The 25,798-nt window shown below is 41.0% G+C and overlaps 1 protein-coding gene across 1 annotated transcript in view; it reads left to right on the top strand.

The window, feature by feature from the left end:
- Nucleotides 1-11,435: 11,435 nt before the first annotated feature.
- The window catches only part of LOC309401934 (macrophage mannose receptor 1-like), a 46,146-nt gene continuing 31,783 nt past the window's right edge, over nt 11,436-25,798 (top strand). Inside the window, exons 1-8 of the mRNA XM_081971312.1 lie at nt 11,436-11,549; nt 12,077-12,472; nt 12,850-13,023; nt 14,962-15,126; nt 16,067-16,180; nt 16,878-17,021; nt 22,952-23,134; nt 23,476-23,633. Coding sequence (XP_081827438.1) covers nt 11,489-11,549; nt 12,077-12,472; nt 12,850-13,023; nt 14,962-15,126; nt 16,067-16,180; nt 16,878-17,021; nt 22,952-23,134; nt 23,476-23,633 — 1,395 coding nt within the window. The 5' untranslated portion in view covers nt 11,436-11,488. The remainder of the gene's footprint in view (nt 11,550-12,076; nt 12,473-12,849; nt 13,024-14,961; nt 15,127-16,066; nt 16,181-16,877; nt 17,022-22,951; nt 23,135-23,475; nt 23,634-25,798) is intronic.

The raw sequence follows: 25,798 nt of genomic DNA, 5'->3' as shown, positions 1-25,798 counted from the left end.
TTCTTCTGCAGTTAGTACTATTTAACAGGATGAAGAGGCAACAGAGTATGACCGCTAGGACAGTCATCTTTCCTATGTAAGTAGCTGTTTTATTGCTTTGTGTGCTTGTTTCATCCTTAATATAGTAGTGCAAGCAATTAAATTCTTCCTTTCTGTATCTCTTTCTGCAGGCCATTCATTGGAGCAAGGTGGTCAGTGGGTAACCTCAACACACAAAAGGACAGTAACCTTCTTTTTCTATTATTTTGTGTGCTTGTTTCATCCTAATGCAGTGCATGCGATTAAAGTCCTCCATTCTGTGTCTCTTCTTTATGCAGGTTATTGGAACAAGGTGGTGAAGTGGTGGTGTGCAGAAGACCCGGCAAGGCAGTAATCTTCCCTCTGTAAGTAGCTGTCTTTATTGTTTTATGTGCTTGTTTCATCCTAATGCAGTGCATGCAATGGAAGAGTTCATTTCTGTGTCTCTTCTTTGTGCAGGCTATTCATTGGAGTCAGTGATACTGAAGACTGGCAAGGACAGTTATCTTCCTTCTGTAAGTAGCTCTTTTATTGTTTTATGTACTTATTTTAATCTTATTGTAGTTTATACATTGGAGCAAATAATTCAGTGACATCATCTTGGCCACTCCACCCGGTCACATGGGCGGCAAGCCACTCCCACCTGGTCACATGGGTGGCAAGCCACTCCCACCTGGTCACATGGGTGGCAAGCCACTCCCACAAAGCCGGCCATACTTACAGAAGAGGTTCCAAAAATTTTTGAAACCCACCACTGGAATATACACTCTGTCTTTAAGGCTCTCCACCTATTGAAAGAGAGCCTGGAAATATCCTTGCTCCCTTATCTGCAGTCAAATCACTGTTGCTGGATACCATGACCCTATGCATATTAGAATTTTAAATCCCACACACAATGTACATTTCTCCTTCAGATGCATAGAACATAAAGCCAATTCACCATCAGAACTAGTTAGCTTGTGTCTGGTTCTCCTTTCATTGGATGAGACCTAGAGGGCTTGCAGATCCCTCCTCAAAATCAGCTGCAGCTCAAGATTACATAGATGGGTCATAAAGTGGTCATATTTCAGATAGAATAATTTATTTAAGAAAAGAAGAAGCAAAGAAGTCACTTTTCAATCAATTGGACCACTTGCTGGGTAGGCCTCTTCCTTTTTACTATTACAAAGATCTTACCTATTTTGTATATGGCTGTCCCATATTATAGGAATGTCTTGTAGGCAGATCAAGACTACTTTGGACGTCTTCCTGAGCTCTCTAATTTCATGCCATTAAATTAACATATTATTGAAGATCACTTCCGGTTCCTGCTGGTGACGGACGTGTTGTCCGCTGCTCGTCTCCCCGGTTGGCTCTGTAAGGAGCACAGGGGGCCTTGGAGGGGTCCCCCGCTGAAGGGTGGCTTGCTGAAGCCCCCCAGAATCGGCAGCAGCCGGCAAGGGTGCTTTTCAGCTTCACCTAGGAGCCGGGGAGCAGAGGGGGGGTGCGGGACAGCTTTGGGCTGTCCGTCCTTTTGCCGAATGGCTCCAGAGGAAAGAGTTTATCTGGAGAAGTGTGGCTGGATCCTGGGGGTGGGGGATTCATCCTGATCTCTTCAATCGTCATTAAAGGAAAAGCAGCAGACTCCTGTAAATTCGTGTTCAATTTACTTGAATGGAGATTAGAGGGGGGGTGTTTCTTCTTTCTACCCCCCTCAGATTAAGTGGCATTTGAACTATCTCTCTCTATATTGGAATGGAGGGAGAACAAAGGCTGACTCGTCACTTGAACTAACTAACTGAGAAAGATCGTTATCACAATTGCCAGAGATGATAGCTGAGCTGTTCTCCTTTTAAAAGTCTTATAGAGATCTCTGTTTCTTCTCCCTGTGAAAAGAGGAGCCAAGATGGCGCCCACCCTTCTTTGTTTGTATATTCACAAATGAAGTCTGCCTTTTGAAACTACCTTCAAAAAAAAAAACCTTGGAACTGCTTTATTACTCTCTCAGAGGGAGACCGGAACCTCTCCTGATACATGGTCTTCCTGAACTCTGACTATCCGATTTTCTTTCTTCTGGTTTGCCTCAGTGCCTTGGAACTGTGAAGGAGAGTTAGTGCTTCACTTTCGGATTTGTTTGCTCCTCGGAATCGGCACAGCTGCACAATCCTCAGATGCCATCATCTTTGGAAAAGACTTATACACATCTCTGAATTTCAGACAAATGTGGCCCAAGAAACCACTGACGGACAAGTCATTTTCAGCTCCCTCATCTGCCACCTCCAGTCCAAGCATGAAACAAACAAAAATTACTTCACTGTTGCAGCAAGAAGGGACTGGAGAAGGCCCCAAAGAACTATCTGTTTCCCAAATGTTTCAAGAACTTATGAGGGGTCAAAATGAGTTGAAAAAAGAAATGACAGACCTTAAAGAGGAACTCAGAGATGTTAAACATCATATTGCAGAAAATAAACAGAGAATTGTGGTGTTAGAGGAGGGAGCAGCTGGGCTGGGGGAAGAGATTAAAGCAGTCTGGAAGGGAAATGTAGAACTGGAAAACTTTTTGGCAAAAATAGAATTTGAAAGAATATCCTTTTTTCTCAGATTCCAGAACCTACCAGAGACAGAAAATGAAGACCTTAAGGATATTATGAGTACAATTCTAGCAGATTATATTAAGAGAGATAAAAAAACAGCTGTGGTGGGATATCGATCTAGTTTATAGGATAAATTCATAAGTTAGAAGTCATAACGTTCCAAGGGAGCTGCATGTTAAATTCCTCAGGAGGACCACAAGGGACGAGGTGCATGGGACCCAAAGGGAGAGACCATTGAAATATAAAGATGAAGAAATTACCATTCTTAAGCAGATTCCGAAAAAGATAAGAGAGAGAAGGAGGAAGTATTCCTCCTTATCAAAGAAATTATACAATAAAGGAATTTGGTTTAGATGGTTATTGCCAAAGGGAATGTTGATCTTCTGGGAGGGAAATAGGATTAGAATCAATACAGTGCAGGAGGCTGAAGCCTTCATTAAAAAGTATCCCTCCCTCCTAGAGGACAAACACAGCGAAGGTAGTGAAAAGGACAGCAAGGTACAAGACAAGAAGGAGGTGGGGCTGTGGCTCCCCCTGGGGACAGGGAGGAAAGAGCAATATCGAAAAGGCTCAGGTCACAAAAATAAAAGTATTTGAAATAACAGTAATTGTTGATATTCTAGAAAGTGACAAAGGAAAATGATTGAACACGATTGACAACATAGAATAAGACTCTGTTTTCTGCTTATCTTTTATCTTTTGTTTTTAAGATTGTAAAAACTGTGAGATTTGGATGGATTTCTATCAGTAATGTGGGAGCTGCCAAAATTTTTTATATATCCTCTTACCTTTTCCCATAAATGGTTAAAAACCAATAAAATTCTTTAAAAAATTAACATATTATTAAAAAAATATAAAGCAAGTAAAGTATTAAAGGCACCTTGCTATTTAATAATAAGAGTAAGAGTAAGGTTCTACATTTAGGCAAGAAAAACAAAATGCACAGGTATAGTATAGGTGGTGCCTTGCTCAATAGTAGTAACTGTAAAAGGGATCTTGGAGTCCTAGAGGACAACCATTTAAATATGAGCTATCCATGTGCAGCAGCTGCCAAAAAAGCCAACACAGTTCTAGGCTGCATAAACAGAGGGATAGAATCAAGATCATGTGAAGTGTTAATACCACTTTATAAGGCCTTGGTAAGGCTACACTTGGAATACTGAATTCAGTTTTGGTCGCTATGATGTAAAAAAGATATGGAGACTCTAGAAAGAGTGTAGAGAAGAGCAACAAAGAGGATTAGGGGACTAGAGGCTAAAACATATGAAGAATGGTTGCAGGAACTGGGTATGTCTAGTTTAATGAAAAGAAGAACTAGGGGAGACATGATAGTAGTGTTCCAATATCTCAGGGTACAAAGAAGAGGGAGTCAAACTATTCTCCAAGGCACCTGAATGTAGAACAAGAAGCAATGGGTGGAAACTAATCAAGGAGAGAAGCAACTTAGAATTAAGGAGAATTTCCTGACAGTTGGAACAATTAATCAGTGGAACACCTTGCCTCCAGAAGTTGTAAATGCCCCAACACTGGAAGTCTTTAAGAAGATGTTGGATAGCCATTTGTCTGAACCAGTATAGGGTTTCCTGCCTAGGCAGGGGGTTGGACTAGAAGACCTCCAAGGTCCCTTCCAACTCTACTATTGTATTGTATTGTATTGCAAATAAAATGAATGTCTGCCTTACTGTGCCTTACAGGACTTTGGCATCTGCATTGACAGACAACCTCATTGAGCTTTGAACAACAAAGAAGGCATATTATTCTACTTGGTTGTAATTTATTCCACCCATATGTTAAAAATACTTACAAAATACTTTTTGTGAAAAGTTTGTTTTTTGTTCCTTAAGGTAAATGATTTTGAAAACAATGCAGTTTCTGCCCTACACTTAAACAGGTCTTTTTTCAGACAGAATTGTTAATGGCAAATTCCTAGAATGTCCATATGTGACTTTTAGCAGTCCTCATTTTGTCTTTGAGCAGAGTTTTGGCAAAAAGTTTTGCCAAATGAGATAGGTAAACATCGAAAAGACAAGAATTTCCATAGATTTGAGCTCTAAAGCTGATGATTGTGAATGAGAATAAAATATCAGGAATAGAAATCTGGACTTTGAAAACTTGTAAGGGACCTGGATGGAAAGAGGAGGTAAATGTTGCATTCTAAAAGAAGACTTTGAGTTGGGTGACATTATATACAACACCAAAATATATGATAATCATTTTCAGTTTACAAACACCTAGTAAGTGTCCCTGAAGATGGTGGAATAAATTAAGGTACTGCATACTTAGATAGTCCAAAAGCATTGTACTCTTTTTGAATTCCTGAATGTAAATGTGAAACAGTAAAAAAATGTCTATGTCACTTTGTAAAACACCTATATAGTGTCCAGAATTGTCTCTGGAAGACATGGAAAAAAGGAAGGTCAAGAAACTGCAGATTAACTGTGTACACTATTGCTCATAGGAATCCAGCTGTATCTACCTGAGATCTGGGTGAAAGTCATTGCAGAGAATTAGAGTGCCAATACAGAGGTGTTGGAGCAGACATCTTTCTCATATGCAAAGGACCTGTGATGGATCATTACTTGATTAGTGCATACCTTTATGTATGTAGCAGGGGCCAAGTCTGCAAAGATATAAGATGCTGGTTCAGACTGAAATGGCTAACCCAGGGACTTTCAGCCAAGAAAGTGATCATATATGAAACCCCATTCAATCAAGAAAAAGAGAGAGTTGACCTGAAGCACCCTGCAAACTACAATTACATAATTTTTTATCATGTGTGAAGACTAGCCAGCTGGAAAAGAAAAGATCACCAAATTACACGTGCTAACTCAGGAAAGAAGGAGGAAATATAAAACTGAAGACAAAGACTTTAAAGCCCCTTCAATGCCCCAAGAGATGGCTAGGATGGAAAGAGATAAAAACAGTTTGTATGAGGAGGATCATAGTTCAGTAGAGCTCAACAGCCAGTGGTGTTATTCAGCCAGTTCGGACCTGGTTCAGATGAACTGGTAGTGGTGACCTGCGGATGGGCCTGCCGACCCGACCAGGCTCTATGTCGTCCTATTTAGCCATGTTTTCTAAGCTATGTGCATATGTAAAAGCCATGCGTGCAAGCAAAGTGCATGCGCAGAAGGTCTTCGGTGCACAGCGAACCGGTGGTAAAATTATGTGAAACCCACCTCTGTCAACAGAACAATGGAGGCACTGGTACCCTGCCTTTGTACTGAATCAATAGAAGGAATAGAAATCAATGGGATTAGATATTCTGGATGACTATCATACAATACTTTTTAGTGAAATAGAAAGAAAGAAAGAAAGAAAGAAAGAAAGAAAGAAAGAAAGAAAGAAAGAAAGAAAGAAAGAAAAGGAAAGAGCAGACCCGATTTTCAGCCTTAATTTCACTATCCCACAAGGCTCATTTACAATAGTAAATGTAATAGTAATAGTAACAATAGCAATGGTGGTTTGGGGCATATTTTGGCAAGTATATTCAAATTTTTCTATGCAACCTAAGGTCTTTAATCCAGAAAACACATTTGAAGCCAAAATACTGTTGCTTATATCTAACCAACCAGAAAATATATCACCTTTCAGGAAATGAAGAGTTTGTAAGTGGTGGCTTATGAGGCTGATTGTATGTTAATTCTCATTAATTGTTCCATTTTGAATATTTTATTAATATTTATGTATTTATGATATTAATTGATAAGATGCTTGAAAAAAGAACAGTATATAAATGGAGTGAATAATATTTGGAAAGGAGTAAGGAGTAGGGAGAATGGGGTAAGAAAACCGAAGTTTTCCTCTGGCAAATCACAAAGAATGGAATGGAAGTAAGAAATAAATTTGAATTATAGAAAGTTGGTGGCTGAATGATTAAAAGTAGCATGCAATGGAAGTGAGGGATAATAAAGAAAAGGATCATCACTGAAAAGTAAAATAAGGATTTATGATAGCTTCCTGATTATTTCATATTATTCATGGATAATAGTATGAAAACAATCAATATTTCAAATTTATCACATTAGTTATTTTGTTTTAGGTAATGTGTATTTTTACCAATAGATTGTAACATTTTTAGGTTTATATTTGCAGGTGTAATTGATATCATCATGAAAGTATTATATATTTTTTATAATAGAAAATCCTTGTTATGCTAGTATTTTATATCATTCATTTGATTTTCCTTTTATGTCATATATTTTCACATTTTGTCAGTCATTGATTGAATAAATAGTATATGGTTTCATGCCTTCCCCCTACATTTGACTTGTTAGATTGGGTAATGGATAGGCACACAGGCTTAACAGTAACAACAGCGCTTTATTAAATACAACAAGTGAGAGCAATCCAGTGAAGGTTGAGTCTGACAGCATAGGGAGCTGTCAGACTCCTCAACCAATAGGATTAAACCTCTGTTCCCGCTGGAACAGAGGACCTTGATGAAAACCACTATAATTAGAACAAGTATCTAATACTCCTCCCCTCTTGGATGGAATAATCCTACTTGTTACGTAGTCACGCAGGTAGGTGGGCTTTTGGGTAGCTCTGCCAGACCTGTGCAGTTCAGTAGAAGGGATATCCTTGGACAGGTCAAATGGACCTGTTTGTTCCGTAGCTCCGCTTGGTGGAAGCTCCTGGAACCATTCACAGGCCGCAGCTGGAGCTTCTGGAGCCGGTTCACTCGGAGCTCGCTGCAGGCCTACAACATAACCAGATAAGTTCCCCGGTACCCTCAGGCTTGAGCTGGCCATGGAAGGAGTGAGTGTTTGCTCCATTTTTGTAGGGCTGTTTGTTCCGCAGCTCTGCTTGGTGGAAGCTCCATGAAAAGTTTGGAGGGGTTTCTCCAAGTAGTGGCACTAGGTATGATGTGCTGAATTACCAAATAGTGGTCAACCCGTGTTTGCCAATCTCCCAGGCCCATCCTAGAGAGAGCCTCTTTTGCAGATCTCACTATTCTCTCTGCCTGATCATTAGAGGCCGGATGGAATGGTGCGACCAGGGCATGCCTGATTCCCTGAGCTGCTAGGAAGGTCTCAAATTGCATGGTCATGAATTGGGGCCCATTGTCAGAGACCAAGACATCAGGCAGGCCGTGCATGGAGAAAAGTCTCTTTAGCACCTTGATGACCATTTCTGCCGTAGTGGAGGTCATCAGGACTACCTCTAACCATTTTGAGTAGGCATCCATAACTATGAGAAATGTCTGGCCATGTGCACCGGCCTCTAGACCACGGTGCTTAAGGTCGCTCCCACTCCTTACCGGGTGCCTCTTGGGGAGCTGGTCTGGACTCCTGGAACGGTGTGCAGATAGCCACCCATTCTTTGATCTCCCTGTCCATGTTAGGCCACCACACGGAACTCCTAGCCAAAGACTTCATCCTGACTATTCCAGGATGCCCTACATGTAAAGCCTCTAATACTGAAATGCGCAGTTTGGGTGGAACAACAACCCTGTCCCCCCACAGTAAACAGCCATTTACAACCGATAACTCATCGCGTTTGGCAAAACATCCCCTCCACACCCAATTCAAAAGTTGTTTGATGGTGGAGTCCTTTGCAGAGTGACGGGCAACATCACTGGACGAGACAGGTCCAGTCTCAAGGCAGTCAATGAGGAGGACTGGTGTCTCAGGGGTAGGGTCAGCGAGAAGTTCAGGCAGCAGGCAGAGGCTTGGAGTGTCAGCGTGCCCCAAAATGGAGCCTGGTTGGTGGATGAGACGGTAGGAGTAGGCAGCTAGGAAGATGGTCCATCTGGTCATTCGAGGAGATAATGACACTGGGGTAGGTTGGTTCCCAGACAGTAAGCCCAACAACGCCGTGTGGTCCAAAGGTCCACAGCATGATGGTCAGTGATGACCCGGTGTCGATCTCCATCTCGCATGGAGAGTCCTTGATGAGGACTGTGACCTTCAGCTTTTTTGGCCACTGGTGCGGACCTGGCCAATTGATGTGTGGTGGGTGACTCTGTCGTCACCCCCTGGACACCATGGTGGCTTCTTCCAGGCCCCCTTGGCTGTGCCATGGTTGGCGGCTTGGTGCACTTCTAGGTTGCTAGGCAGTGTCATGGAATTCGCTCTGGCACACCTTTGCGATGTGCCCCTTTCACTCACAGTGGTGGCGGGTTGCGTCACAGAAATGGCAAGCTGATCTGGCATGGTCTCCTCCACAGATAGTGCAAGGTGGGAGACGTGGTTTGAATTTGCACGCCGGCTGGGCACAGCTAATGCGCATGTGGCAGCTGTCATCTTCCTCGCCTTCTGAGTTTTCGGACTCTGCAGCCTCGCGCTGTACGCATGTACTCTTTCGCACGTCTTGTGGAGTGCTTTGGCATTGCAGAGTTTCAGTAAATTTGACAGCTGACCCTGGCTTCGTCTAAGGCGATCTGCAGAGTGGGGTTAGATTTAGCGAGTAACCTCCTCTGTAGGTTAATGTCCTGCACACTGCAAATTATGCGGTCCAGAATCAGCTCATCCAGGTCTCGGAATTCACAGTACACTGCGGCCTTGCGGAGCGCTGCAACGTATTTGTTAATCAATTCACCATCTTTCTGGTTCCTGATGTTAAACTTATGCCGGTGAATGTGCTTGGATGGCTTGGGGGCATAGTGGGTCCTCAGCGTCTGCTAGAGCACTGACCAGGCGACTGATTGTAGTGGTGTCGGCTCAGAGAGGTCTTTTGCCATCTCGAACACTTCCCAGCCACAGTATCAGAGGAACATGTTCTTGTGGCCTTCAGAAAGGCCCATGAGGTCGTTTTCCTCGAGGAAGCAGTCAAATTGTAGCATGTACGAGTCCCAGTGCTCGGTGACTGGGTCATACGGAGTTGGTGGGGCATGCATGGCCATTTTGTGTTCAGAGGGCATTTTGAGTTTGCCGCTCAAAAATGGCTGTTCGAAGCCTCGCTCTGAGCTCTGGGCTGGATGTACTTGCTATATTGCTATGCTCTTTTTGGTTCACCTGGTTGCCTTCCAATCCCACCTTTGTCGCCAGTGTTACATTGGGTAATGGATAGGCACACACAGGCTTAACAGTAACAACAGCCCTTTATTATAACACAACAAGTAAGAACAATCCAACGAAGGTTGAGTCTGACAGCAGCCCTTTTATAGGGAGCTGTCAGACCCTTTGACCAATAGGACTAAACCTCTGTTCCCAACTCATTACAGTTTGCTTATTAGATGACCTGCTCCATACATGATGCACTTTCCTGTGTACTTCACTTTAGCTTGGCAGAGCAGAATACTATTGTGCAAATGCTGATTTTAGTTCAGCGTTCAGCACAATCATTCCTCAGCATTTGGTGAACAAACTGGGCCTATTAGGTTTTAAAACTCCTTTATGTAATTGGATGCTGGATTTCCTTAATGATAGGCCCCAGTTTGTGCGAGTTGGGAAGGAAAGTTTCCATCTCCTTGAGTACAGGTTGCCCACAGGCCTGTGTCTAGAGTCTACTACTGTTCACCTTGATGACCTATGACTGCTGTGTCAAATCTGCTATGAATCATATTGTGAAGTATGCGGATGACATGGCAGTGGTGGGTCTTTTCTGCAATGACAATGATGATGCTATAGGAAAGAGGTGAAGGCTCTGATGGACTGGTGCAATAAAAGTAACCTGGTACTAAATGTTAATAAAACAAAGGAGATCATTGTAGATTTTAGAAAGAGCTGGCATGGTCATACTCCACAGTTTTATGGATGCGGCTGTAGAAGTGGTTAACAGTATTAAGTATCTGGGAGTGTAGATAACTAACAATCTGAACTGGCCTCTTCACACATCATCCTTAGTGAAGTGTGTAAACCAGTGTCTGCACTTCCTGCGTCGGATGAAGATACACATCTTTCTTCTTCTGTCCTGGCCATTTTTTTACAGAGGCACAATTGAGAGCATTTTAACAAATTGTAACACTGTTTAGTTTTATGGCAGCAGTGCCTCAGATAAAAAGCCCATACAGAGAGTGGTAAGGACAGCTGAGAAAGTTATAGGAATCTGGCTTCCTGTTATTCAAGATACCGCTTATAAACGCTATGTGCTTAGAGCTCAAAGCATTGTCAGAGACCCCACACACCCACTTCATGGTCTGTTTATGTGGCTCCCCTCTGGGAGGAGGCTTCAAAGGACTAGCAGGACTTCCAGATTCTGTAACAGCTTTTTTCCCTATGATATCCATCTTGTAAACTCACAAGATTCATTTTTCTTGCCATTTAGATGTACACATACTAGACTATGTTGTTTTTGTCATATAATATATGTAGATATACATGCATAATTTTGAATTTATTTACTTGTTTTTTCATGTTTATTTAGTGTATATTGGAGGTGATGAGCCATTGAGAGCTATATGCAATGAAATTTCATTTGAATGCATGTCAATTAGTGTACATTCAAAGTGACAATAAAGTTATAGAACAAAATATTCATCCATCCATCCATCCATCCATCTTTCTATCTATCCATCTATCCATCCATCCATCCATCCATCCATCCATCCATCCATCCATCCATCCATCCATCCATCTATCTATCTATCTATCTATCTATCTATCTATCTATCTATCTACCATTTAGTATTTCTCTATTTCAATTCATATATAAAGTTTCTTATTCTCAAAGAGAGTGGTGTAATAGGAATGTACTGTATAGATAGATGAGTAGTTAGTGTTTAATGTTAGTTATAAATTCCTGCAGAAATTTCTGTGGAAATAAGTCCAGTTACATGGAAATCAAATACTATTTATAGTACTCCTTATTACAATACACATTTCGTAAGATTGAAGGCAGAAGTAAATATTTCTTTCTTCTTTGCTCTTATATATAAAGGAGTTCCTCAAAAGAAGCTATCTCAGTTGGTTCCTAATTTCAGGGTAGTTTTCTGGAATGTTTTATTGCTTGCAATGCCTACTTTTTTGTTCCTAAATTTTTTATTTCTCATTCATCCAGCTTTTCAAATATCAGGTAATATTTATTCAATTATTTAAATTGTTTTTAAATATATGTATTTATATTCCAATCATTTAAATACTCAGTTGTTTACTTTTTATTCTGTAAAAAATAATGTCACACTTCTACAGTTATGTTTGAGTTATTGTCTTAATAGTAATGTATCTTTGTAATTATTGATTTCATGTAAAATAATAGTTTAGAAGTTAACATTATAAAGTTTTTTTCTCTTTTTTTATATACCTTTAAAAAAACTTTTATTTGTTTGTATAGTGTGCTAAGAATAAATAAACAGAAAGGACTAAATTTAAATAAATGACACCCAAGAGAATTGTTTCAATGTTTAAGTTGTATAGGAGATGGATAACACAATAAGAAGCTAATCATACTAAACCAAATTTTATTCATGGAAAAATTATATTTATATAGTATATATCTATATCCATATCATCTATCATCTATCATCCATCCATTATCTATCTATCTATCATCTCAACAATATGATTACTCTGTATTATTACTATTATTTGGTTCATTTTTAGATAGTGACACTTTTTTGATATACAATGAAAATCTTCAACTTTGCCTAAAACTTCAAGAATCTCGTTCCTTCACCTTCGACATCTGCAACAAGTTTAATGAGTGGCAAAATTTTAAGTGGGTATCCGATCATCAGTTATTGAATATGGCAGTGAAGTTATGCCTGAGTGTACCTTCAAAATCAAACATGGGTCCAGTTACACTGTCACCGTGCAACGAAACCATTGAATTACAGAAATGGGAATGTGGAAATAACACTCGATTTGCCCTTGTAAATCAAGATCTGTTTTTAAATCCCAGAAATGGACATGAGAATGGGGTTATATTATCCAAAAACACAAAAAGTGTTTGGAAGATCTACGGGACAAAGAAGAGCTTGTGTGACCAGAAATATGAAGGTAAATATTCAAATATTTATCCTTCTTGCTGAATTTGCTTACTTAAATTCTATTCCTTCTTTTTAAAATCTTTTTTAATTGAAAATTGAAATAAATTGGATACTAAAGATACAATTTTGAATTATACTACTACCTAGTATTTCTTTAATATAGTAGAGTTCTTGTCTTTTACATAATCTGAGAAAAAATGTCATATATTTATTTTAATACTTAAATTCTAAAAATTGTTCCTTTATTGAAGTAATCATGGTTACATGTATTGTACACAAATAATACACATTCCTCAGAACTAAATGCTGAGATATTTTTGAATAGCATTGCTACTCTCAATTCAGTACTTCTCAATCTAACATGGATATGTTTGATTTTTTAAATAGCTCTATTCACTATAGAAGGCAATTCCTTGGGAGCACCTTGTGTGTTTCCTTTTAAGTATATGAATAAATGGTATGCTAAATGCATAGTTGATGATGATGAACACAAACGGTTTTGGTGTGGAACAACTCCAGATGTGGACAAAGACTCTTTAACTGGATATTGTCCAGTAAAAGGTAAACTCTTATTTGATGATACATTTATTTATTTGGTATTCCACCTTTATTATTTTTATAATCAATTCAGGACAGAAGACATATCAGCATACCTTCCTGCTCCTATTTTTTCTACAAAAGTGAGGTGGGTTGGACTGAGAGAGATTGACTGGCTCAAAGTCATCCAACTGGTTTTTATGGCAAATGTGGGATTTGAACCCACAATCTCCCCTTTCAAGACTGATGCTGTAACCATTAGACCAAGCTGGCTTCCATGCATAGGAACATATATATCTATGTTTAAAAGCAAGTATTCTACAATAGTTTCATGTTCACTAATATATTATTTTAAAGCAGCTACAGATGTGTTATGTGTTATAACCGGTTATAAAACACACAGAGACACACACACAGACACACACGTGTGTGTGTGTATGTTTTGTTTTCAGTGATCAGAATCAAACTTCTCACAGTTGTATTGTATTTTTTTTTTCATCATTCATTGGAGAAACTAGCATGACACCCTTTACAAATGAATTTTCTCTAATTGCTTTACCAGCTCTCCACTGGGTAGTTTGTGTATTTGTTTATTCTGATTTGCTGACTCAGAGAATGGGAAAGGAAGCTAGCACTTCTAAAATCAGTGCTACATTGGTCAATCTTACAAACCTTCACTCAGCAAGTTCTTGATCAGTAGTTTCTTAAAAATTGAAACTAGTCCTTCCTTACTTCTTTTTTATTAATATTCTCATTATAATTGGAGGCATGATAATTACATTTTTTCCTCCTGTTTTGAAACTCGGCTAAAAAGACAGAATAATTGGTTGGAGAAATATCTGAACCTGGGTCAGATGTTATACTCTTGTATGACTAAATACAACTTTATTTCATTTCACTGCAACATTTTGAGCTGTTTTTCAATCCCAGTATGTGAATTGCAGTAAGTTCCACCACCCAGACTTGTTTCGCAATAAACAAAAATTGGATAGGACAGCACTAAATGTCAAATCTAGAAAGACTGAAACTTGTGACAATTGTCTGCTGCTGAAAAGCAAGCTCAGCCAAAAATTAACTAAAAGGAAAAAACCCAATTGGTTTCCATTTCAACAGGGAGCTCTTGGAAGGACTACTAGATTACTACCTACAATTAAAAGTAAAGGTAAAGGTTCCCCTTGCACATATGTGCTAGTCATTCCTAACTGTGTTTTTTAATGCTGTACGCCGCCCTGAGTCCTTGGGAGAAGGGCGGCATATAAATCCAATAAATCCAATCCAATCCAACTCTAGGGGGCAGTGCTCATCTCCATTTGTAAGCCGAAGAGCCAGCGCTGTCTGAAGACGTCTCCATGTGGCTGGCCTGACTAAATGCCAAAGGCGCATGGAGCACTGTTACCTTCCCACCAAAGGTTGTCCCTATGTTTCTACTTGCATTTTTACATGCTTTCAAATTGCTAGGTTGGCAGAAACTGGGACAAGTAATGGGAGCTCACTTCGTTATGCAGCGCTAGGAATTCGAACCACTGAACTGCTGACCTTTCTGATTGACAAGCTCAGCGCCTTAGCATCTGAGTCACCCTCAATTACCTACAATTACATCTATTTTCAATTAAAGTCCCATACAAGCATGTTGCAGTAGTAGAAAAATGAGATAGGTGGTTCAGTGTTGTGCAAGGATGTCCCGAAGAAGAAAGTTTAAAGGATGCTTGGATTTCTTTATGATACACAGGAACAGATACAGCATCTCTGTTATCCAGAGAAGGTATATGGCAATAAGCTGGGAGGTGATTTACTTCACCATGTGGCTTGGTGAAGCAAAGCACCATTTAAAATGTGCCAGAACCTATGTTCAGTATTTGGCAGTTCTTAAACTATGCATTGAAATTATAAATAAAAAAACATTTAAATTCTCCCAGGGCTCTGCAACTAATGAGCTGATTTTATTTTGCATAACGCTTACAGATGAAAAAGATGACTTTTTCTGGATCAAAAATCACTGGACGGGAGATCTCTACCAGATCAATTCCCTCTCAGCTCTAACATGGGATCAAGCAAGAAAAAGCTGTCAGCAACAACATTCAGAATTATTGAACATCAATGAACTATATGAACAAGCATATTTGACAGGTATAACAAAACATTTCTTGAAAGGCTTCTAAAAGATTCTTGATAATAAATATTTTCTCATCTGTAGTAAGCAATTTCAAATGCTTCACATAAAAAGCATCATTTTTCTTCTGGAGCAATTACCTTATGAAAAATATTAGACACTTTCAAACAATCTCCGTTTGAACAATCCATTTGCAAAGATCCTTTTTTTTTTACATTTTCCCTCTACCTTTATCAAACTGAAATTCATCAGCTGAATTTCAATTCCAAAAATGAAAGTTTATATGATTGATTTGTCATTAATATATAAGTAACGATAGCTCATGTTGAACTATGGAATCCTTGATGCTCTTTCAGCTTGGTTGTTTGCCTACCTGACTATCTAATAGCCTCAGTGGTTGCCCCCTGTTTACAACAGTATCTTCCTCTGCCAATGTTGATGGGGCTCTGGTTTTCTCCTTAATTGTTCCTAGATTATGGTATTGTTTTCTGCTTGATTGTTTGGTGTTAATTTCTCCTTTTCTGGATGTTAAGGCTGAAGAAGATGTGTTCTGGTCTTTTTGTTTCCTTCTTAAATTTTAAATGTCTCTTTTGCATCATATGTAAATGTGATTTATTTCTATGTGCCTATTGATGGCTGATGTGTCTGAGTGCCAAAATTTCAAGAGTTCCTTACCAAGTTTTTTTTAATTTAGTTTGATCACAGTTCTCAGGAATATTCATTGTACAAATAGAAGAGAATATATGTAGCTCAGGGTTGAACTGAGGACTCCTTAGTGCACTTTGAGCTTGGTTGTTTTCATGCAGATTAAATAACATTTAATAACAAATTAAATAACCAAGAGAAAGATGATAGTTGTACTTCACATTGAATTGTACTGTGTCTGTTCTATCTGACTCTCTGTCTTCAGTCAGATCTACATAATTGATCAATATGTGAATGTTCTTTCTCAAATAGGATTAACAAATAATTTTGAAGCCAACTACTGGATTGGTTTGAATAATCCAGATTTTGACAGTGGATGGCAGTGGACTAATAACCAACCTTTAAGATATTTAAACTGGGCTCCAGGTGGGTAAATGTATACAGTTATAAAGTCTTTCTTAAGTCCTAAAGAGAACTGTAAACATTTAAAGATATTAAGATTAAAATATTTGGAAATTCTTTACCATCCTTTGCAAAATAGTTTTTCTTAAATAGATTAGTTAGCATTTAAAATAATACTTTGCAGTCTTCTTATAATGATTAATACATGTATAAAATATTGACATATGTTTATTATGTATTTGAGTTTTTTGACACTTTCTCTAGAAGTGTGCTGGCATGTTTATAATTATGTATATTGTATATAAACATAGATTCTTATAGTATTGTTACCATTTTTTTGAGCACCTGGAAGATGCCCTAACCCTGAGAGAAAATTCTGAAAAGAGACTCAGCAGCTGTGTTTAGCTGAATGTGGTAATAATCCTCTTGTGTAGAGTTTGTAGGCTTGTGCATGGTGGCTCCATTCCTCACTGATGTGCCATCTAACTCCTGTCACTCATGACAGTTGTGATGGAAGCTTTGCCTTGACTTGAAAAATTGTTCTGCCTCATATACAGACTTGATCTGGCTGGCTCATTTGATCTGATCTATATATGTGGATAGCATGTTATCGAAAAGCTATTGCAGATAAAGAAAAAAAATCAGTTTTGATTTGCTTACAGATAAAAATGTTATCATCTTGAACATCAAGCAGTGATAGGATAATCACTCTCTGTTACAGGTAGCCCCTCTTCTGAAACAGGAAAAAACTGTGGATTGATGCAGGGTAGACATGGTAAATGGGCAAACAATCAATGTGAACTGAAGCATGGCTACATCTGTAAAAGAATGAACTCTTCAATACAGGCATCTTCACCTCCTTCAGGTAGGTTGTAAACTTGAAATTGTTAATTGAATAAATATACTTTCACTGATATGCATGGCACACGTGCCCCAGATAACATTTTTGCATTCTTTTCCTACTGATGGTTTTGTGAGTAATGTGATGGAATAGGCCTACTGAGGTGGAGAATATGCAAAAATTCAGATTCTGAACGCACATGATGCAGAATTTATTTTGCTTAGGGCAGGGTGGTCCCCTCAGTAGCAGGAGGCAAGGCAGCCTAAAAATCCTATATACACATCTACTATTATAGCTGAGGGTGGGGCGAGATGCTGAATTTTCATCAGTAGTTTGATTATCTAATATCCTGAGGAAATTTTTAAAAATATATTTTGCATCAGTTTTATTTAAGAATATTTTAATATGAAATATAACATTCATCTTAGATAAATTAAAGCCTGAATGTTTTCAGAGCTAAAGATATGCATGCATAGGAAAGGCCCAAATCTGCAGGTAGTCATCGATTTACAACAAGTTGCTTAACAATCATTCAAAATTAAGACAGGGCTAGAATGAGTCCTGTAAATCACTCCTGGCCACCATAAAATATTATGTCACCACCCACAGTCATGTGATTGAACTTTGGGTGCTTGCTAATCAGTTTCCTTTATGATCAGTTGCAGCATTCCACTGTCACATAATCATGATTTATACCACTTTTTTGCTGGAAGAATCGGTTGACACTTATATGACTACAGTTGCTTAATGACTGCAATTATTTGCTTAATGACTGTGCAAAAACTATTGTAAAATGAGGTTCCATCAGACAGATGCCTCAACTTATGACTAGAAAGACTTAATGACCAGAAATTTGGCCCGAACTGCCTGTACTAATTTTATATATACTTCTCTACAAGGTGGGGTAGTTTTACTTTATATTCATTTCCAAAATTATTTTCAAGAAAGTGTCTACATGTTTCTATAAAATAAAATGAAAGTGTTAGATTGGGTAATGGATAGGCACACACAGGCTTAATGGTAACAACAGCTCTTTATTAAGTACAACAAGTGAGAACAATCCAGCGAAGGTTGAGTCTGACAGCAGCCCTTTTATAGGGTCAGACCAATAGGATTAAACCTCTGTTCTTGCTGGAACAGAGGACCTTGGTGGAAACCACTGTAGTTAGTACTAGTATCTAACACCCATCCCCTCTTAGATGGAACAATCCTACTGGTAACGTAGTCATGCAGTAGGCGGGCTTTTGGGTAGCTCTGCCTGATCTGTGCAGTTCAGTAGGAGGGGTTTCCTTGGACAGGTCGGACGGACCTGTTTGCTCCACAGCTCTGCTTGGTGGAAACTTTCACAGCCCGTGGCTGGAGTTTCTGGAGCCAGTTCGCTTGGAGCTCACTGCAGGCGTGCAACAAAACCAGATAAGTTTCCCGGTACCCTCGGGCTTCAGCTGGCCATGAAAGGAGTAGGCGTTTGCTCCATTTGGGCTTTGGCTAACTCGTGCAGGAGTTACCTCTGGTTGTCTAAGAGTGGAGTTGGAGAGGTGGCCACAGAGTTGGTCAATATGCCTTCTCCAATTCCTACTGTCTTCGAGCTCTAGGGGGTAAGAGCGAGGGCCGGTGATGCCTATCACTGTGGCAGGAATCCACAGAGTTCCCCTGGCATAGTTGTGAGCGTATACCGAGTCCCCTATGCTAAAAGTCCGAATCTTGCTTGTGGAGCCTGGGAGCGATGAGGCAGAATAATTGGGGTGTAACCGGTCTAAGTGGGACCTTAGCCAATGACCCATGAGAAGCTCGGAGGGGCTTCTCCCAGTAGTGGCACTGGGTGTGATGTGCTGAATTAGCAAGTAATGGTCAACCTGTGTCTGCCAATCTACCGGGCTCATCCTAAAAAAGGCCTCTTTTGCAGATCTCACCATTCTCTCCGCCTGACCATTGGAGGCCAGATGGAATGGCGCGACCAGGGCATGCCCGATTCCCTGAGCTGCTAGAAAGGTCTCACATTGCATGGCCATGAATAGTGGCCCATTGTCAGAGACCAAGATGTCAGGCTGGCCATGCATAGAGAAAAGTCTCTTTAGCACCTTGATGACCACTTCTGCCGTTGTGGAGGTCATCAGGACTACCTCTAACCACTTCGAGTAAGCATCCACAACTACTAAGAATGTCTGGCCATGAACTGGGCCAGCAAAGTCAATGTGCACCCTAGACCATGGTGTTTGAGGTCGCTCCCACTCCTTACCGGACGCCTCTTGGGGAGCTGGTCTGGACTCCTGGCACGGTGTGCAGGTAGCCACCCATTCTTCGATCTCCCTGTCCATGTTAGGCCACCACATGTAACTCCTAACCAAAGACTTCATCCTGACTATTCCAGGATGCCCTACATGTAAAGCCTCTAATACTGAAATGTGCAGTTTGGGTGGAACAACAACCCGGTCCCCCACAGTAAACAGCCATTTACAACCGATAACTCATCGTGTTTAGTAAAATACATTTTAAAATCAGCCCCAACAGGCCCCTTGAACTACCCCCTCAACACCCAGTTCAAAATTTGCTTGATGGTGGAGTCCTTTGCAAAGTGACGGGCAACATCAGTGGACAAGACAGGCCCAGTCTCCAGGCAGTCAATGAGGAGGACGGGCATCTCAGGGGTAGGGTCAGCAGGAAGTTCAGGCAGCGGGCAGTGGTTTAGAGTGTCAGCATGCCCCAAAGTGGAGCCTGGTTGTTGGATGAGACGGTAGGAGTAGGCAGCTAGGAAGATGGTCCATCTGGTCATTCGAGGAGATAATGACACGGCGGTAGGTCAGTCCCCAGCCGGTAAGCCCAACAACGGCTTGTGGTCCATAATCAGTTCGAAGTCATGGACATATAGATACTTATGGAACCTCTTTACTCTGGCCACTGCAGCCAAAGCCTCACGGTCCAGCTGGCTGTAGTTCCGCTCTGCAGCAGACGGGGTCCTGGAGTAAAAGGCAATAGGGGCCTTGGTTGCATTGGGCATGCGGTGGCTGAGGACAGCGCCGACGCTGAGCGGGAAAAAGTCACAGATCAGCACCAATGGCAGGGTCTGGCTGTATTGTACCAGAAAGGAGTCAGCCGACAGGAGTCGTTTTACCATGGCAAATGTAGCAGCCTTGGCTCTGCCCCAGGACCACTTCACGTTCTTAGCCAGGATACAGTGTAAGGGCTCAGCAATGGTGGCTTTCTGTTTAAGAAAGACACTGTAGAAATTAAGAAGCCCGAGGAACTCCTGCAGCTTGGTTTGATTGCGACATGTGGGGGCATCCTGAATAGCTTTGATTTTTTGTGTGGTCGGGTGAATCCCAGAGCCATCGATTAGGTACCCTAGGAATTCAACCCTTGGCACGTTAATTTGGCATTTCTCTTTTTTGAGACAGAGGCCTTTGTCTCTAATTCGAGCCAAAACTGTTTGTACATGTTTTAAAAGTTATGCCTCATTTGCAGCCGATACCATGATGTCATCGAAATAGGGGACGACTCCTGGAATCTCTTGCAAAAGCTGTTCCATGATGCTTCGGAACAGTCCAGGGGCGATACTAACGCCCAATTGCAGGCAGTGACATTTGAATGCACCCCTGTGCATCACAATGGTTTGGGCCTCCGCTGTAGCACCATTTACAGGCAATTGTTGGTATCCCTGCGCCATGTCCAATTTATCAAAAAAATTTCCTGGGCCTAACGAATGAAGGAGGTGCTCTACAATGGGTACAGGGTAGGCGCTTTGTTGTAGCGCTTTATTAATTGTGCATTTGTAGTCCGCGCAGATGTGGACAAACCTGTCAGATTTGACAGGTGTCACTATAGGAGTCTCCCAGCGTGTGTGATCGACTGGCTCTATGATTCCCTGGCCTATGAGCTTGTCAATTACCCTGTCAATTTTGAGGCGAAGAGCAAAAGGTACTCTCCTGGGTTTTAACCTTATTGGGGCTATGATGGGGTTCCCACATACTTACCCAGACAGGTGCCGAAGACATCCTCGAACTACTTAAAGATGGCTTCAGCGCCATCGTCTTCAAGACTGTTGATACCGGTCACCTCTAGGCCCAGGGCTTGGAACCAATCTAGCCCTAGGAGGCTCTGCAGGTTGTTGCTGACCACTGCCACTGGGAGTTTTCTGCTGAACTGTTTGAATTTCATCTGGAAGATGCCTTGGCCCACGATGGGGACCTTGTTTCCCTGGTAATGGCGTAGGCAGATTTCAGGGGTGCGAAGATGCTGCTTCTTTAGGCTAGGGATAGCCTTCTTCAGGGTAGACCATGGTATGATGGTCAGTGACAACCCGGTGTTGATCTCCATCTCACATGGAGAGTCATCGATGAGGACTGTGACCTTCAGCTTTTTTGGCCCTCGGGTGCAGACTTGGCCGATTGATGTGGTTGGTGACTCTGTTGTCACCCACTTAGCACCATGGTGGCTTCTACCAGGCCCCTTGGCAGGGCCTCGGTTGGTGGTTTGGTGCACTTCTAGGCTGCCAGGTAGTGGCAGGGAATTCGCTTTGGCACATCTTGTCGATGTGCCCCTTTCACTCGCAGCGCTGACAGGTTGCGTTGCGGAAAAGACAACCTGATCTGGCATGGTCTCCTCTGTAGGTCATGCAAGGCGGGAGATGCTGTTTGAATTTGCACGCTGGCTAGCCGCGGCTACTGTGCATGTGGCAGCTGTCATCTTCTTCTCCTTCTGAACTCTTGGGCTCTGCAGCCTGGCGATGTACGTGTGTGCTCTTCCGCTCATCTTGTGGCGTGCTTTGGCACTGCAGAGTTTCAGTAGATTTGACGGCTGATTCAGGTGCCCTGGCTTCGTCCAAGGCAATCTGCAGAGTGAGGTTAGATTTAGTGAGTAACCTCCTCTGTAGGTTAATGTCCTGCACACTGCAAATTATGCGGTCCAGAATCAACTCATCTAGGTCTCGGAATTCGCAGTACACTGCAGCCTTGCGGAGCACAGCAACATACTCATTAATTGACTCGCCCTCCTTCTGATTTCTGATGTTGAATTCATGTCGGCGAATGTGCATGGACAGCTTGGGCACATAATGAGTCCTAAGCGTCTGCTGGAGCACGGACCAGGCAACTGATTGGAGCGGTGTCGGCTCAGAAAGGTCTTTCACCATCTCAAACACTTCCTGGCCACAGTACCTGAGGAACATGTTCTTCTTGCGGCCTTCAGAAATGCCCATGAGGTTGTTTGCCTCAAGGAAACAGTCAAATATTAGCATGTACGAGTCCCAGTGCTCGGTGACTGGGTCATACGGAGTCGGTGAGGCGTGGATGGCCATTTTATGTTCAGAGGGCATTTTGAGTTTGCCTCTCAAAAATGGCTGCTCAAAGCCACGCTGAGCTCCGGGCTGCATGTACTTGCTAGTTTGCTACACTCTTTTTGGTTCGCCTAGTTGCCTTCCAATCCCACCTTCATCACCACTGTTAGATTGGATAATGGATAGGCACACACAGGCTTAACAGTAACAACAGCTCTTTATTAACTACAACAAGTGAGAACAATCCAGCAAAGGTTGAGTCTGACAGCAGCCTCTGTTCCTGCCGGAAGCCACTGCAGTTAGTACAAGTATCTAACCGAAAGCTTTGAAGGAAAGCAATGATCTGGTAAAATTCCAATTATTCCAATTAACATGCACTGTAAAAAGCATTGGTAATTTTAGAATATTTAAAAAATGATGCAGGACATTAGAAAATGCTACTTTAGTACCTGCCTGTTCCACAAAAAATTAGACTAAAAATTAGATTTGATTATAGTAAATCCTAATGACACTTCTAAAAAATGTCCTCATGACAATGGACAAATTACCTTTATCTTTAAGATGGTTTGTCAGATTTGCATTAACTAAATTTTAGTTATTGAATCAATTACATTGTAACACAAGATTGAGATTTGCCCCCTATTGCTACTCCCAATTCTTGACATATAATTACTGTCTTTTTTAGAGGATCTTAAGCCAATTAAATGTCCAGAGAACTGGGTTGGATATGCAAAGCATTGTTACCGTCTGAAGAGAGATCGCAAAACATGGAAAGATGCCTCAGACTCCTGCCAAAAGGATGGTGGACATTTACTAAGCATACATGACATTGAGGAATACAGCTTTGTTTTTTCTCAGCTTGGCTATGGTAAGTATATTTAGAAGGCTTATTTCCTGTTTCATATACTCTTTGGTACATGGATGCCAGGAAAAAAAAAGAAATAGCTGCTGACACTGCCATCACAAGAAAAAAAGAGTATTTATTTAGGCCTTAAAATATTTGTAAAAAATCTACTCAGCTTGTGTGGTTTAAATGATGCATACATTCATGGCAGATTAGGACAGACATTTGGCAATTATGTCACATATAAACTTTCTTATATCCTGACCAACATAGCAGAATTCTATGAGCTGGAGGATTATATACAACCTCTGGACTTCATTCGTTAAATTTGAGATCAAATGAATAACATGGATTTATCTTTTTAGAATCAACTGATAATTTGTGGATAGGACTAAATGACCAGAAAACTCCTTCCTATTTTGAGTGGAGTGATGGTACTACAGTGAGATTCATCAAATGGCAGAAAGGAGAACCCACACTTGTAAGCAACGTGCAGGAGGACTGTGTCATCATGACTGGGAAGGTAACAAAAAAAAACCTTAATTGTCTTGTGGAGATTTTTTCCTCCTCTTCAGTTCTCTCCTGGATCAAATTTGTGTCTAGAAATTTATCTGATACAATCTATTATTCCATAACATAATTTATTCTACACATGTTTCTTAAACTTCTTCCTTTGCACAAATTTTTCCGCATTTAAAAATCATGGAGAACTCCTAAAGAACTTTTGTTTGTATGAGTTACTGATATTTATCCTACTAAATTAAAATTGATACATATGCTGCAGCTAGACCTCCCACAATTGTTGGATAGTATTTTAGTATTGTATTATTTTTCAATATGGGTTGGCAAATAATTCTACTTTCATGGATCCAAAGCAGTGGTTGGTTTCAATTTTTTTTAGAACCTCTTCTGTAGCTGTGGCCTGCTTTGTGGGAGTGGCTTGTTGGCCATGTGACCGGGTGGGAATGGCTTGCCAGCTATGTGACTGAGTGGGAGTGGCTTGGCAGTCATGTGACTGGGTGGGCGTAGCCAACTTGTAAAATGTGATGAAACTCACTTAACAATGCTCTTGCTTAGCAACCAAAATGTTGGCTTAAAAATTCTGGCATTTGAAGCACGCAAGTCTTAAAGCTGTCAAGTTAAAAGACCCTTGCTCCCCTAACCCTTTACAAAAAAAACCCAGGGGTGCCCGTGCTTGCTGGTGGGAAGGCATCTTAGGCAAGTCCGAGGGACCTTGCAAAGGCCTTGCAAGGTCCCCGAACTTGCCAAAGATGCCAGCCGCACCGCATAAACTCCTGCCACCGTCCCAACTCCTGAGCCAGTGTTTGCTGGTGGCCAGGCATCTTAGGCAAGTCTGGGGACCTTTCAAATGCCTTGCGAAGTCCCTGAACTTGCCAAAGACACCAGCCATGCCATGTAAGTTCCCGTTGCCATCCCCACCCCAACGCCATGCTTGCTGGTGGCCCTGCTGTCCTGCGCTATAAGCGAGCCTGGATCCTTGCAAGGCCGCAAAAGGTCACCGGACTTGCTTATAGTGCAGGCACATGACAGGCCACTCCAGCTGGCCTGCCACCGCTCCCCCACCCACCCCGCCCTCCCAAACCCCACACCCGCTGCCCCGTGCTTAGTTGCAGCTTACTTACCTCCTCAGAGTCGGCAGGCAGCAATAGAGAGCCAAGCAGGAAAAAAGGTAAGTGGGTTTAGATAGGGCTCTTAGAGGCGGGTGGGGTGATTGGTGAGCCAGCCAATCAGTGAGTGGTGGATGGGGCTAGCATAGTGCGGATGGGCAGACAATCAAGCAGCTTCTGGACTGGCAGGGATGAGTGAGCGAATGAGCAGTCTCCCAATAGGTGGGGGTCAGTGAGCGAGGGGGTAGGGAAGAGATTTGTGGAACCTCTTCTAGCGAACCGGTTAGAACTGGCAGGAACCCACCCCGATCCAAGGATTCTATGACCACACCTGAAAAAATGAGTCAGGAAAGAGTAGCACATATGTGCGGGGGGAACCTTTACCTTTACTTTTATATTCTGGACTCATCCCAGAGTATATTTAAATATATTGTTCTGTTGATTTTGTTTAATGTTAATATTTGCTTATTTTTTTCTGTTAGTATTGAGCTGATTTCATTGATAATAATTATTGCATTTTTGTTTTGTAAAGGCATTATTATTTATCAGAGTTAGGAATGAATACTTAAGGGTATTTAAGTATTTAAGTCTAAAAAGAAAGTATGGATTTTGTGGTTAAGGATATCACATAATGGCTTTGGAGGATAGTAATAAATATAATGGTTAGGTGGGATAGTAATTAATATTAATTATGTAAAGTAAGAAGAGTTAGTCATACTAATGAACCTTGTTTGGAATAAAAATCTTGGTTTAAAAATGAAACATACAGCCTACGTTTTGGCTTATTGTACAGTTTTGTAATTAGAGAAGGCTCTGGGAGCTGCTAAAACAATAAACAAACATTCAGAGGCCTCATGGACCCTGAGATTCTTTAGCTGTCCCTTCATATTGCATAGGATTGCTACTACATAATTAATACTCTGCTTTAAAGTATATTACATTATAATAAGTAGGTAAACAAAAAAAAAACAAATTCTAAATTCAGTTGACTATTTTTTTTCAGAAGACTGGAAATACATTTTTAACCTGCAGTGACTAAAAAAAATGAAAGTTTAGGCAT

This window comes from Natrix helvetica (genome assembly GCF_964273705.1).
Source record: "Natrix helvetica genome assembly, chromosome: Z".
Classification (NCBI taxonomy): Eukaryota; Metazoa; Chordata; class Lepidosauria; order Squamata; family Natricidae; genus Natrix; species Natrix helvetica.
The sequence above is the reverse complement of the archived record's forward strand: the minus strand, read 5'-3'. Positions and strand labels throughout refer to the sequence as shown.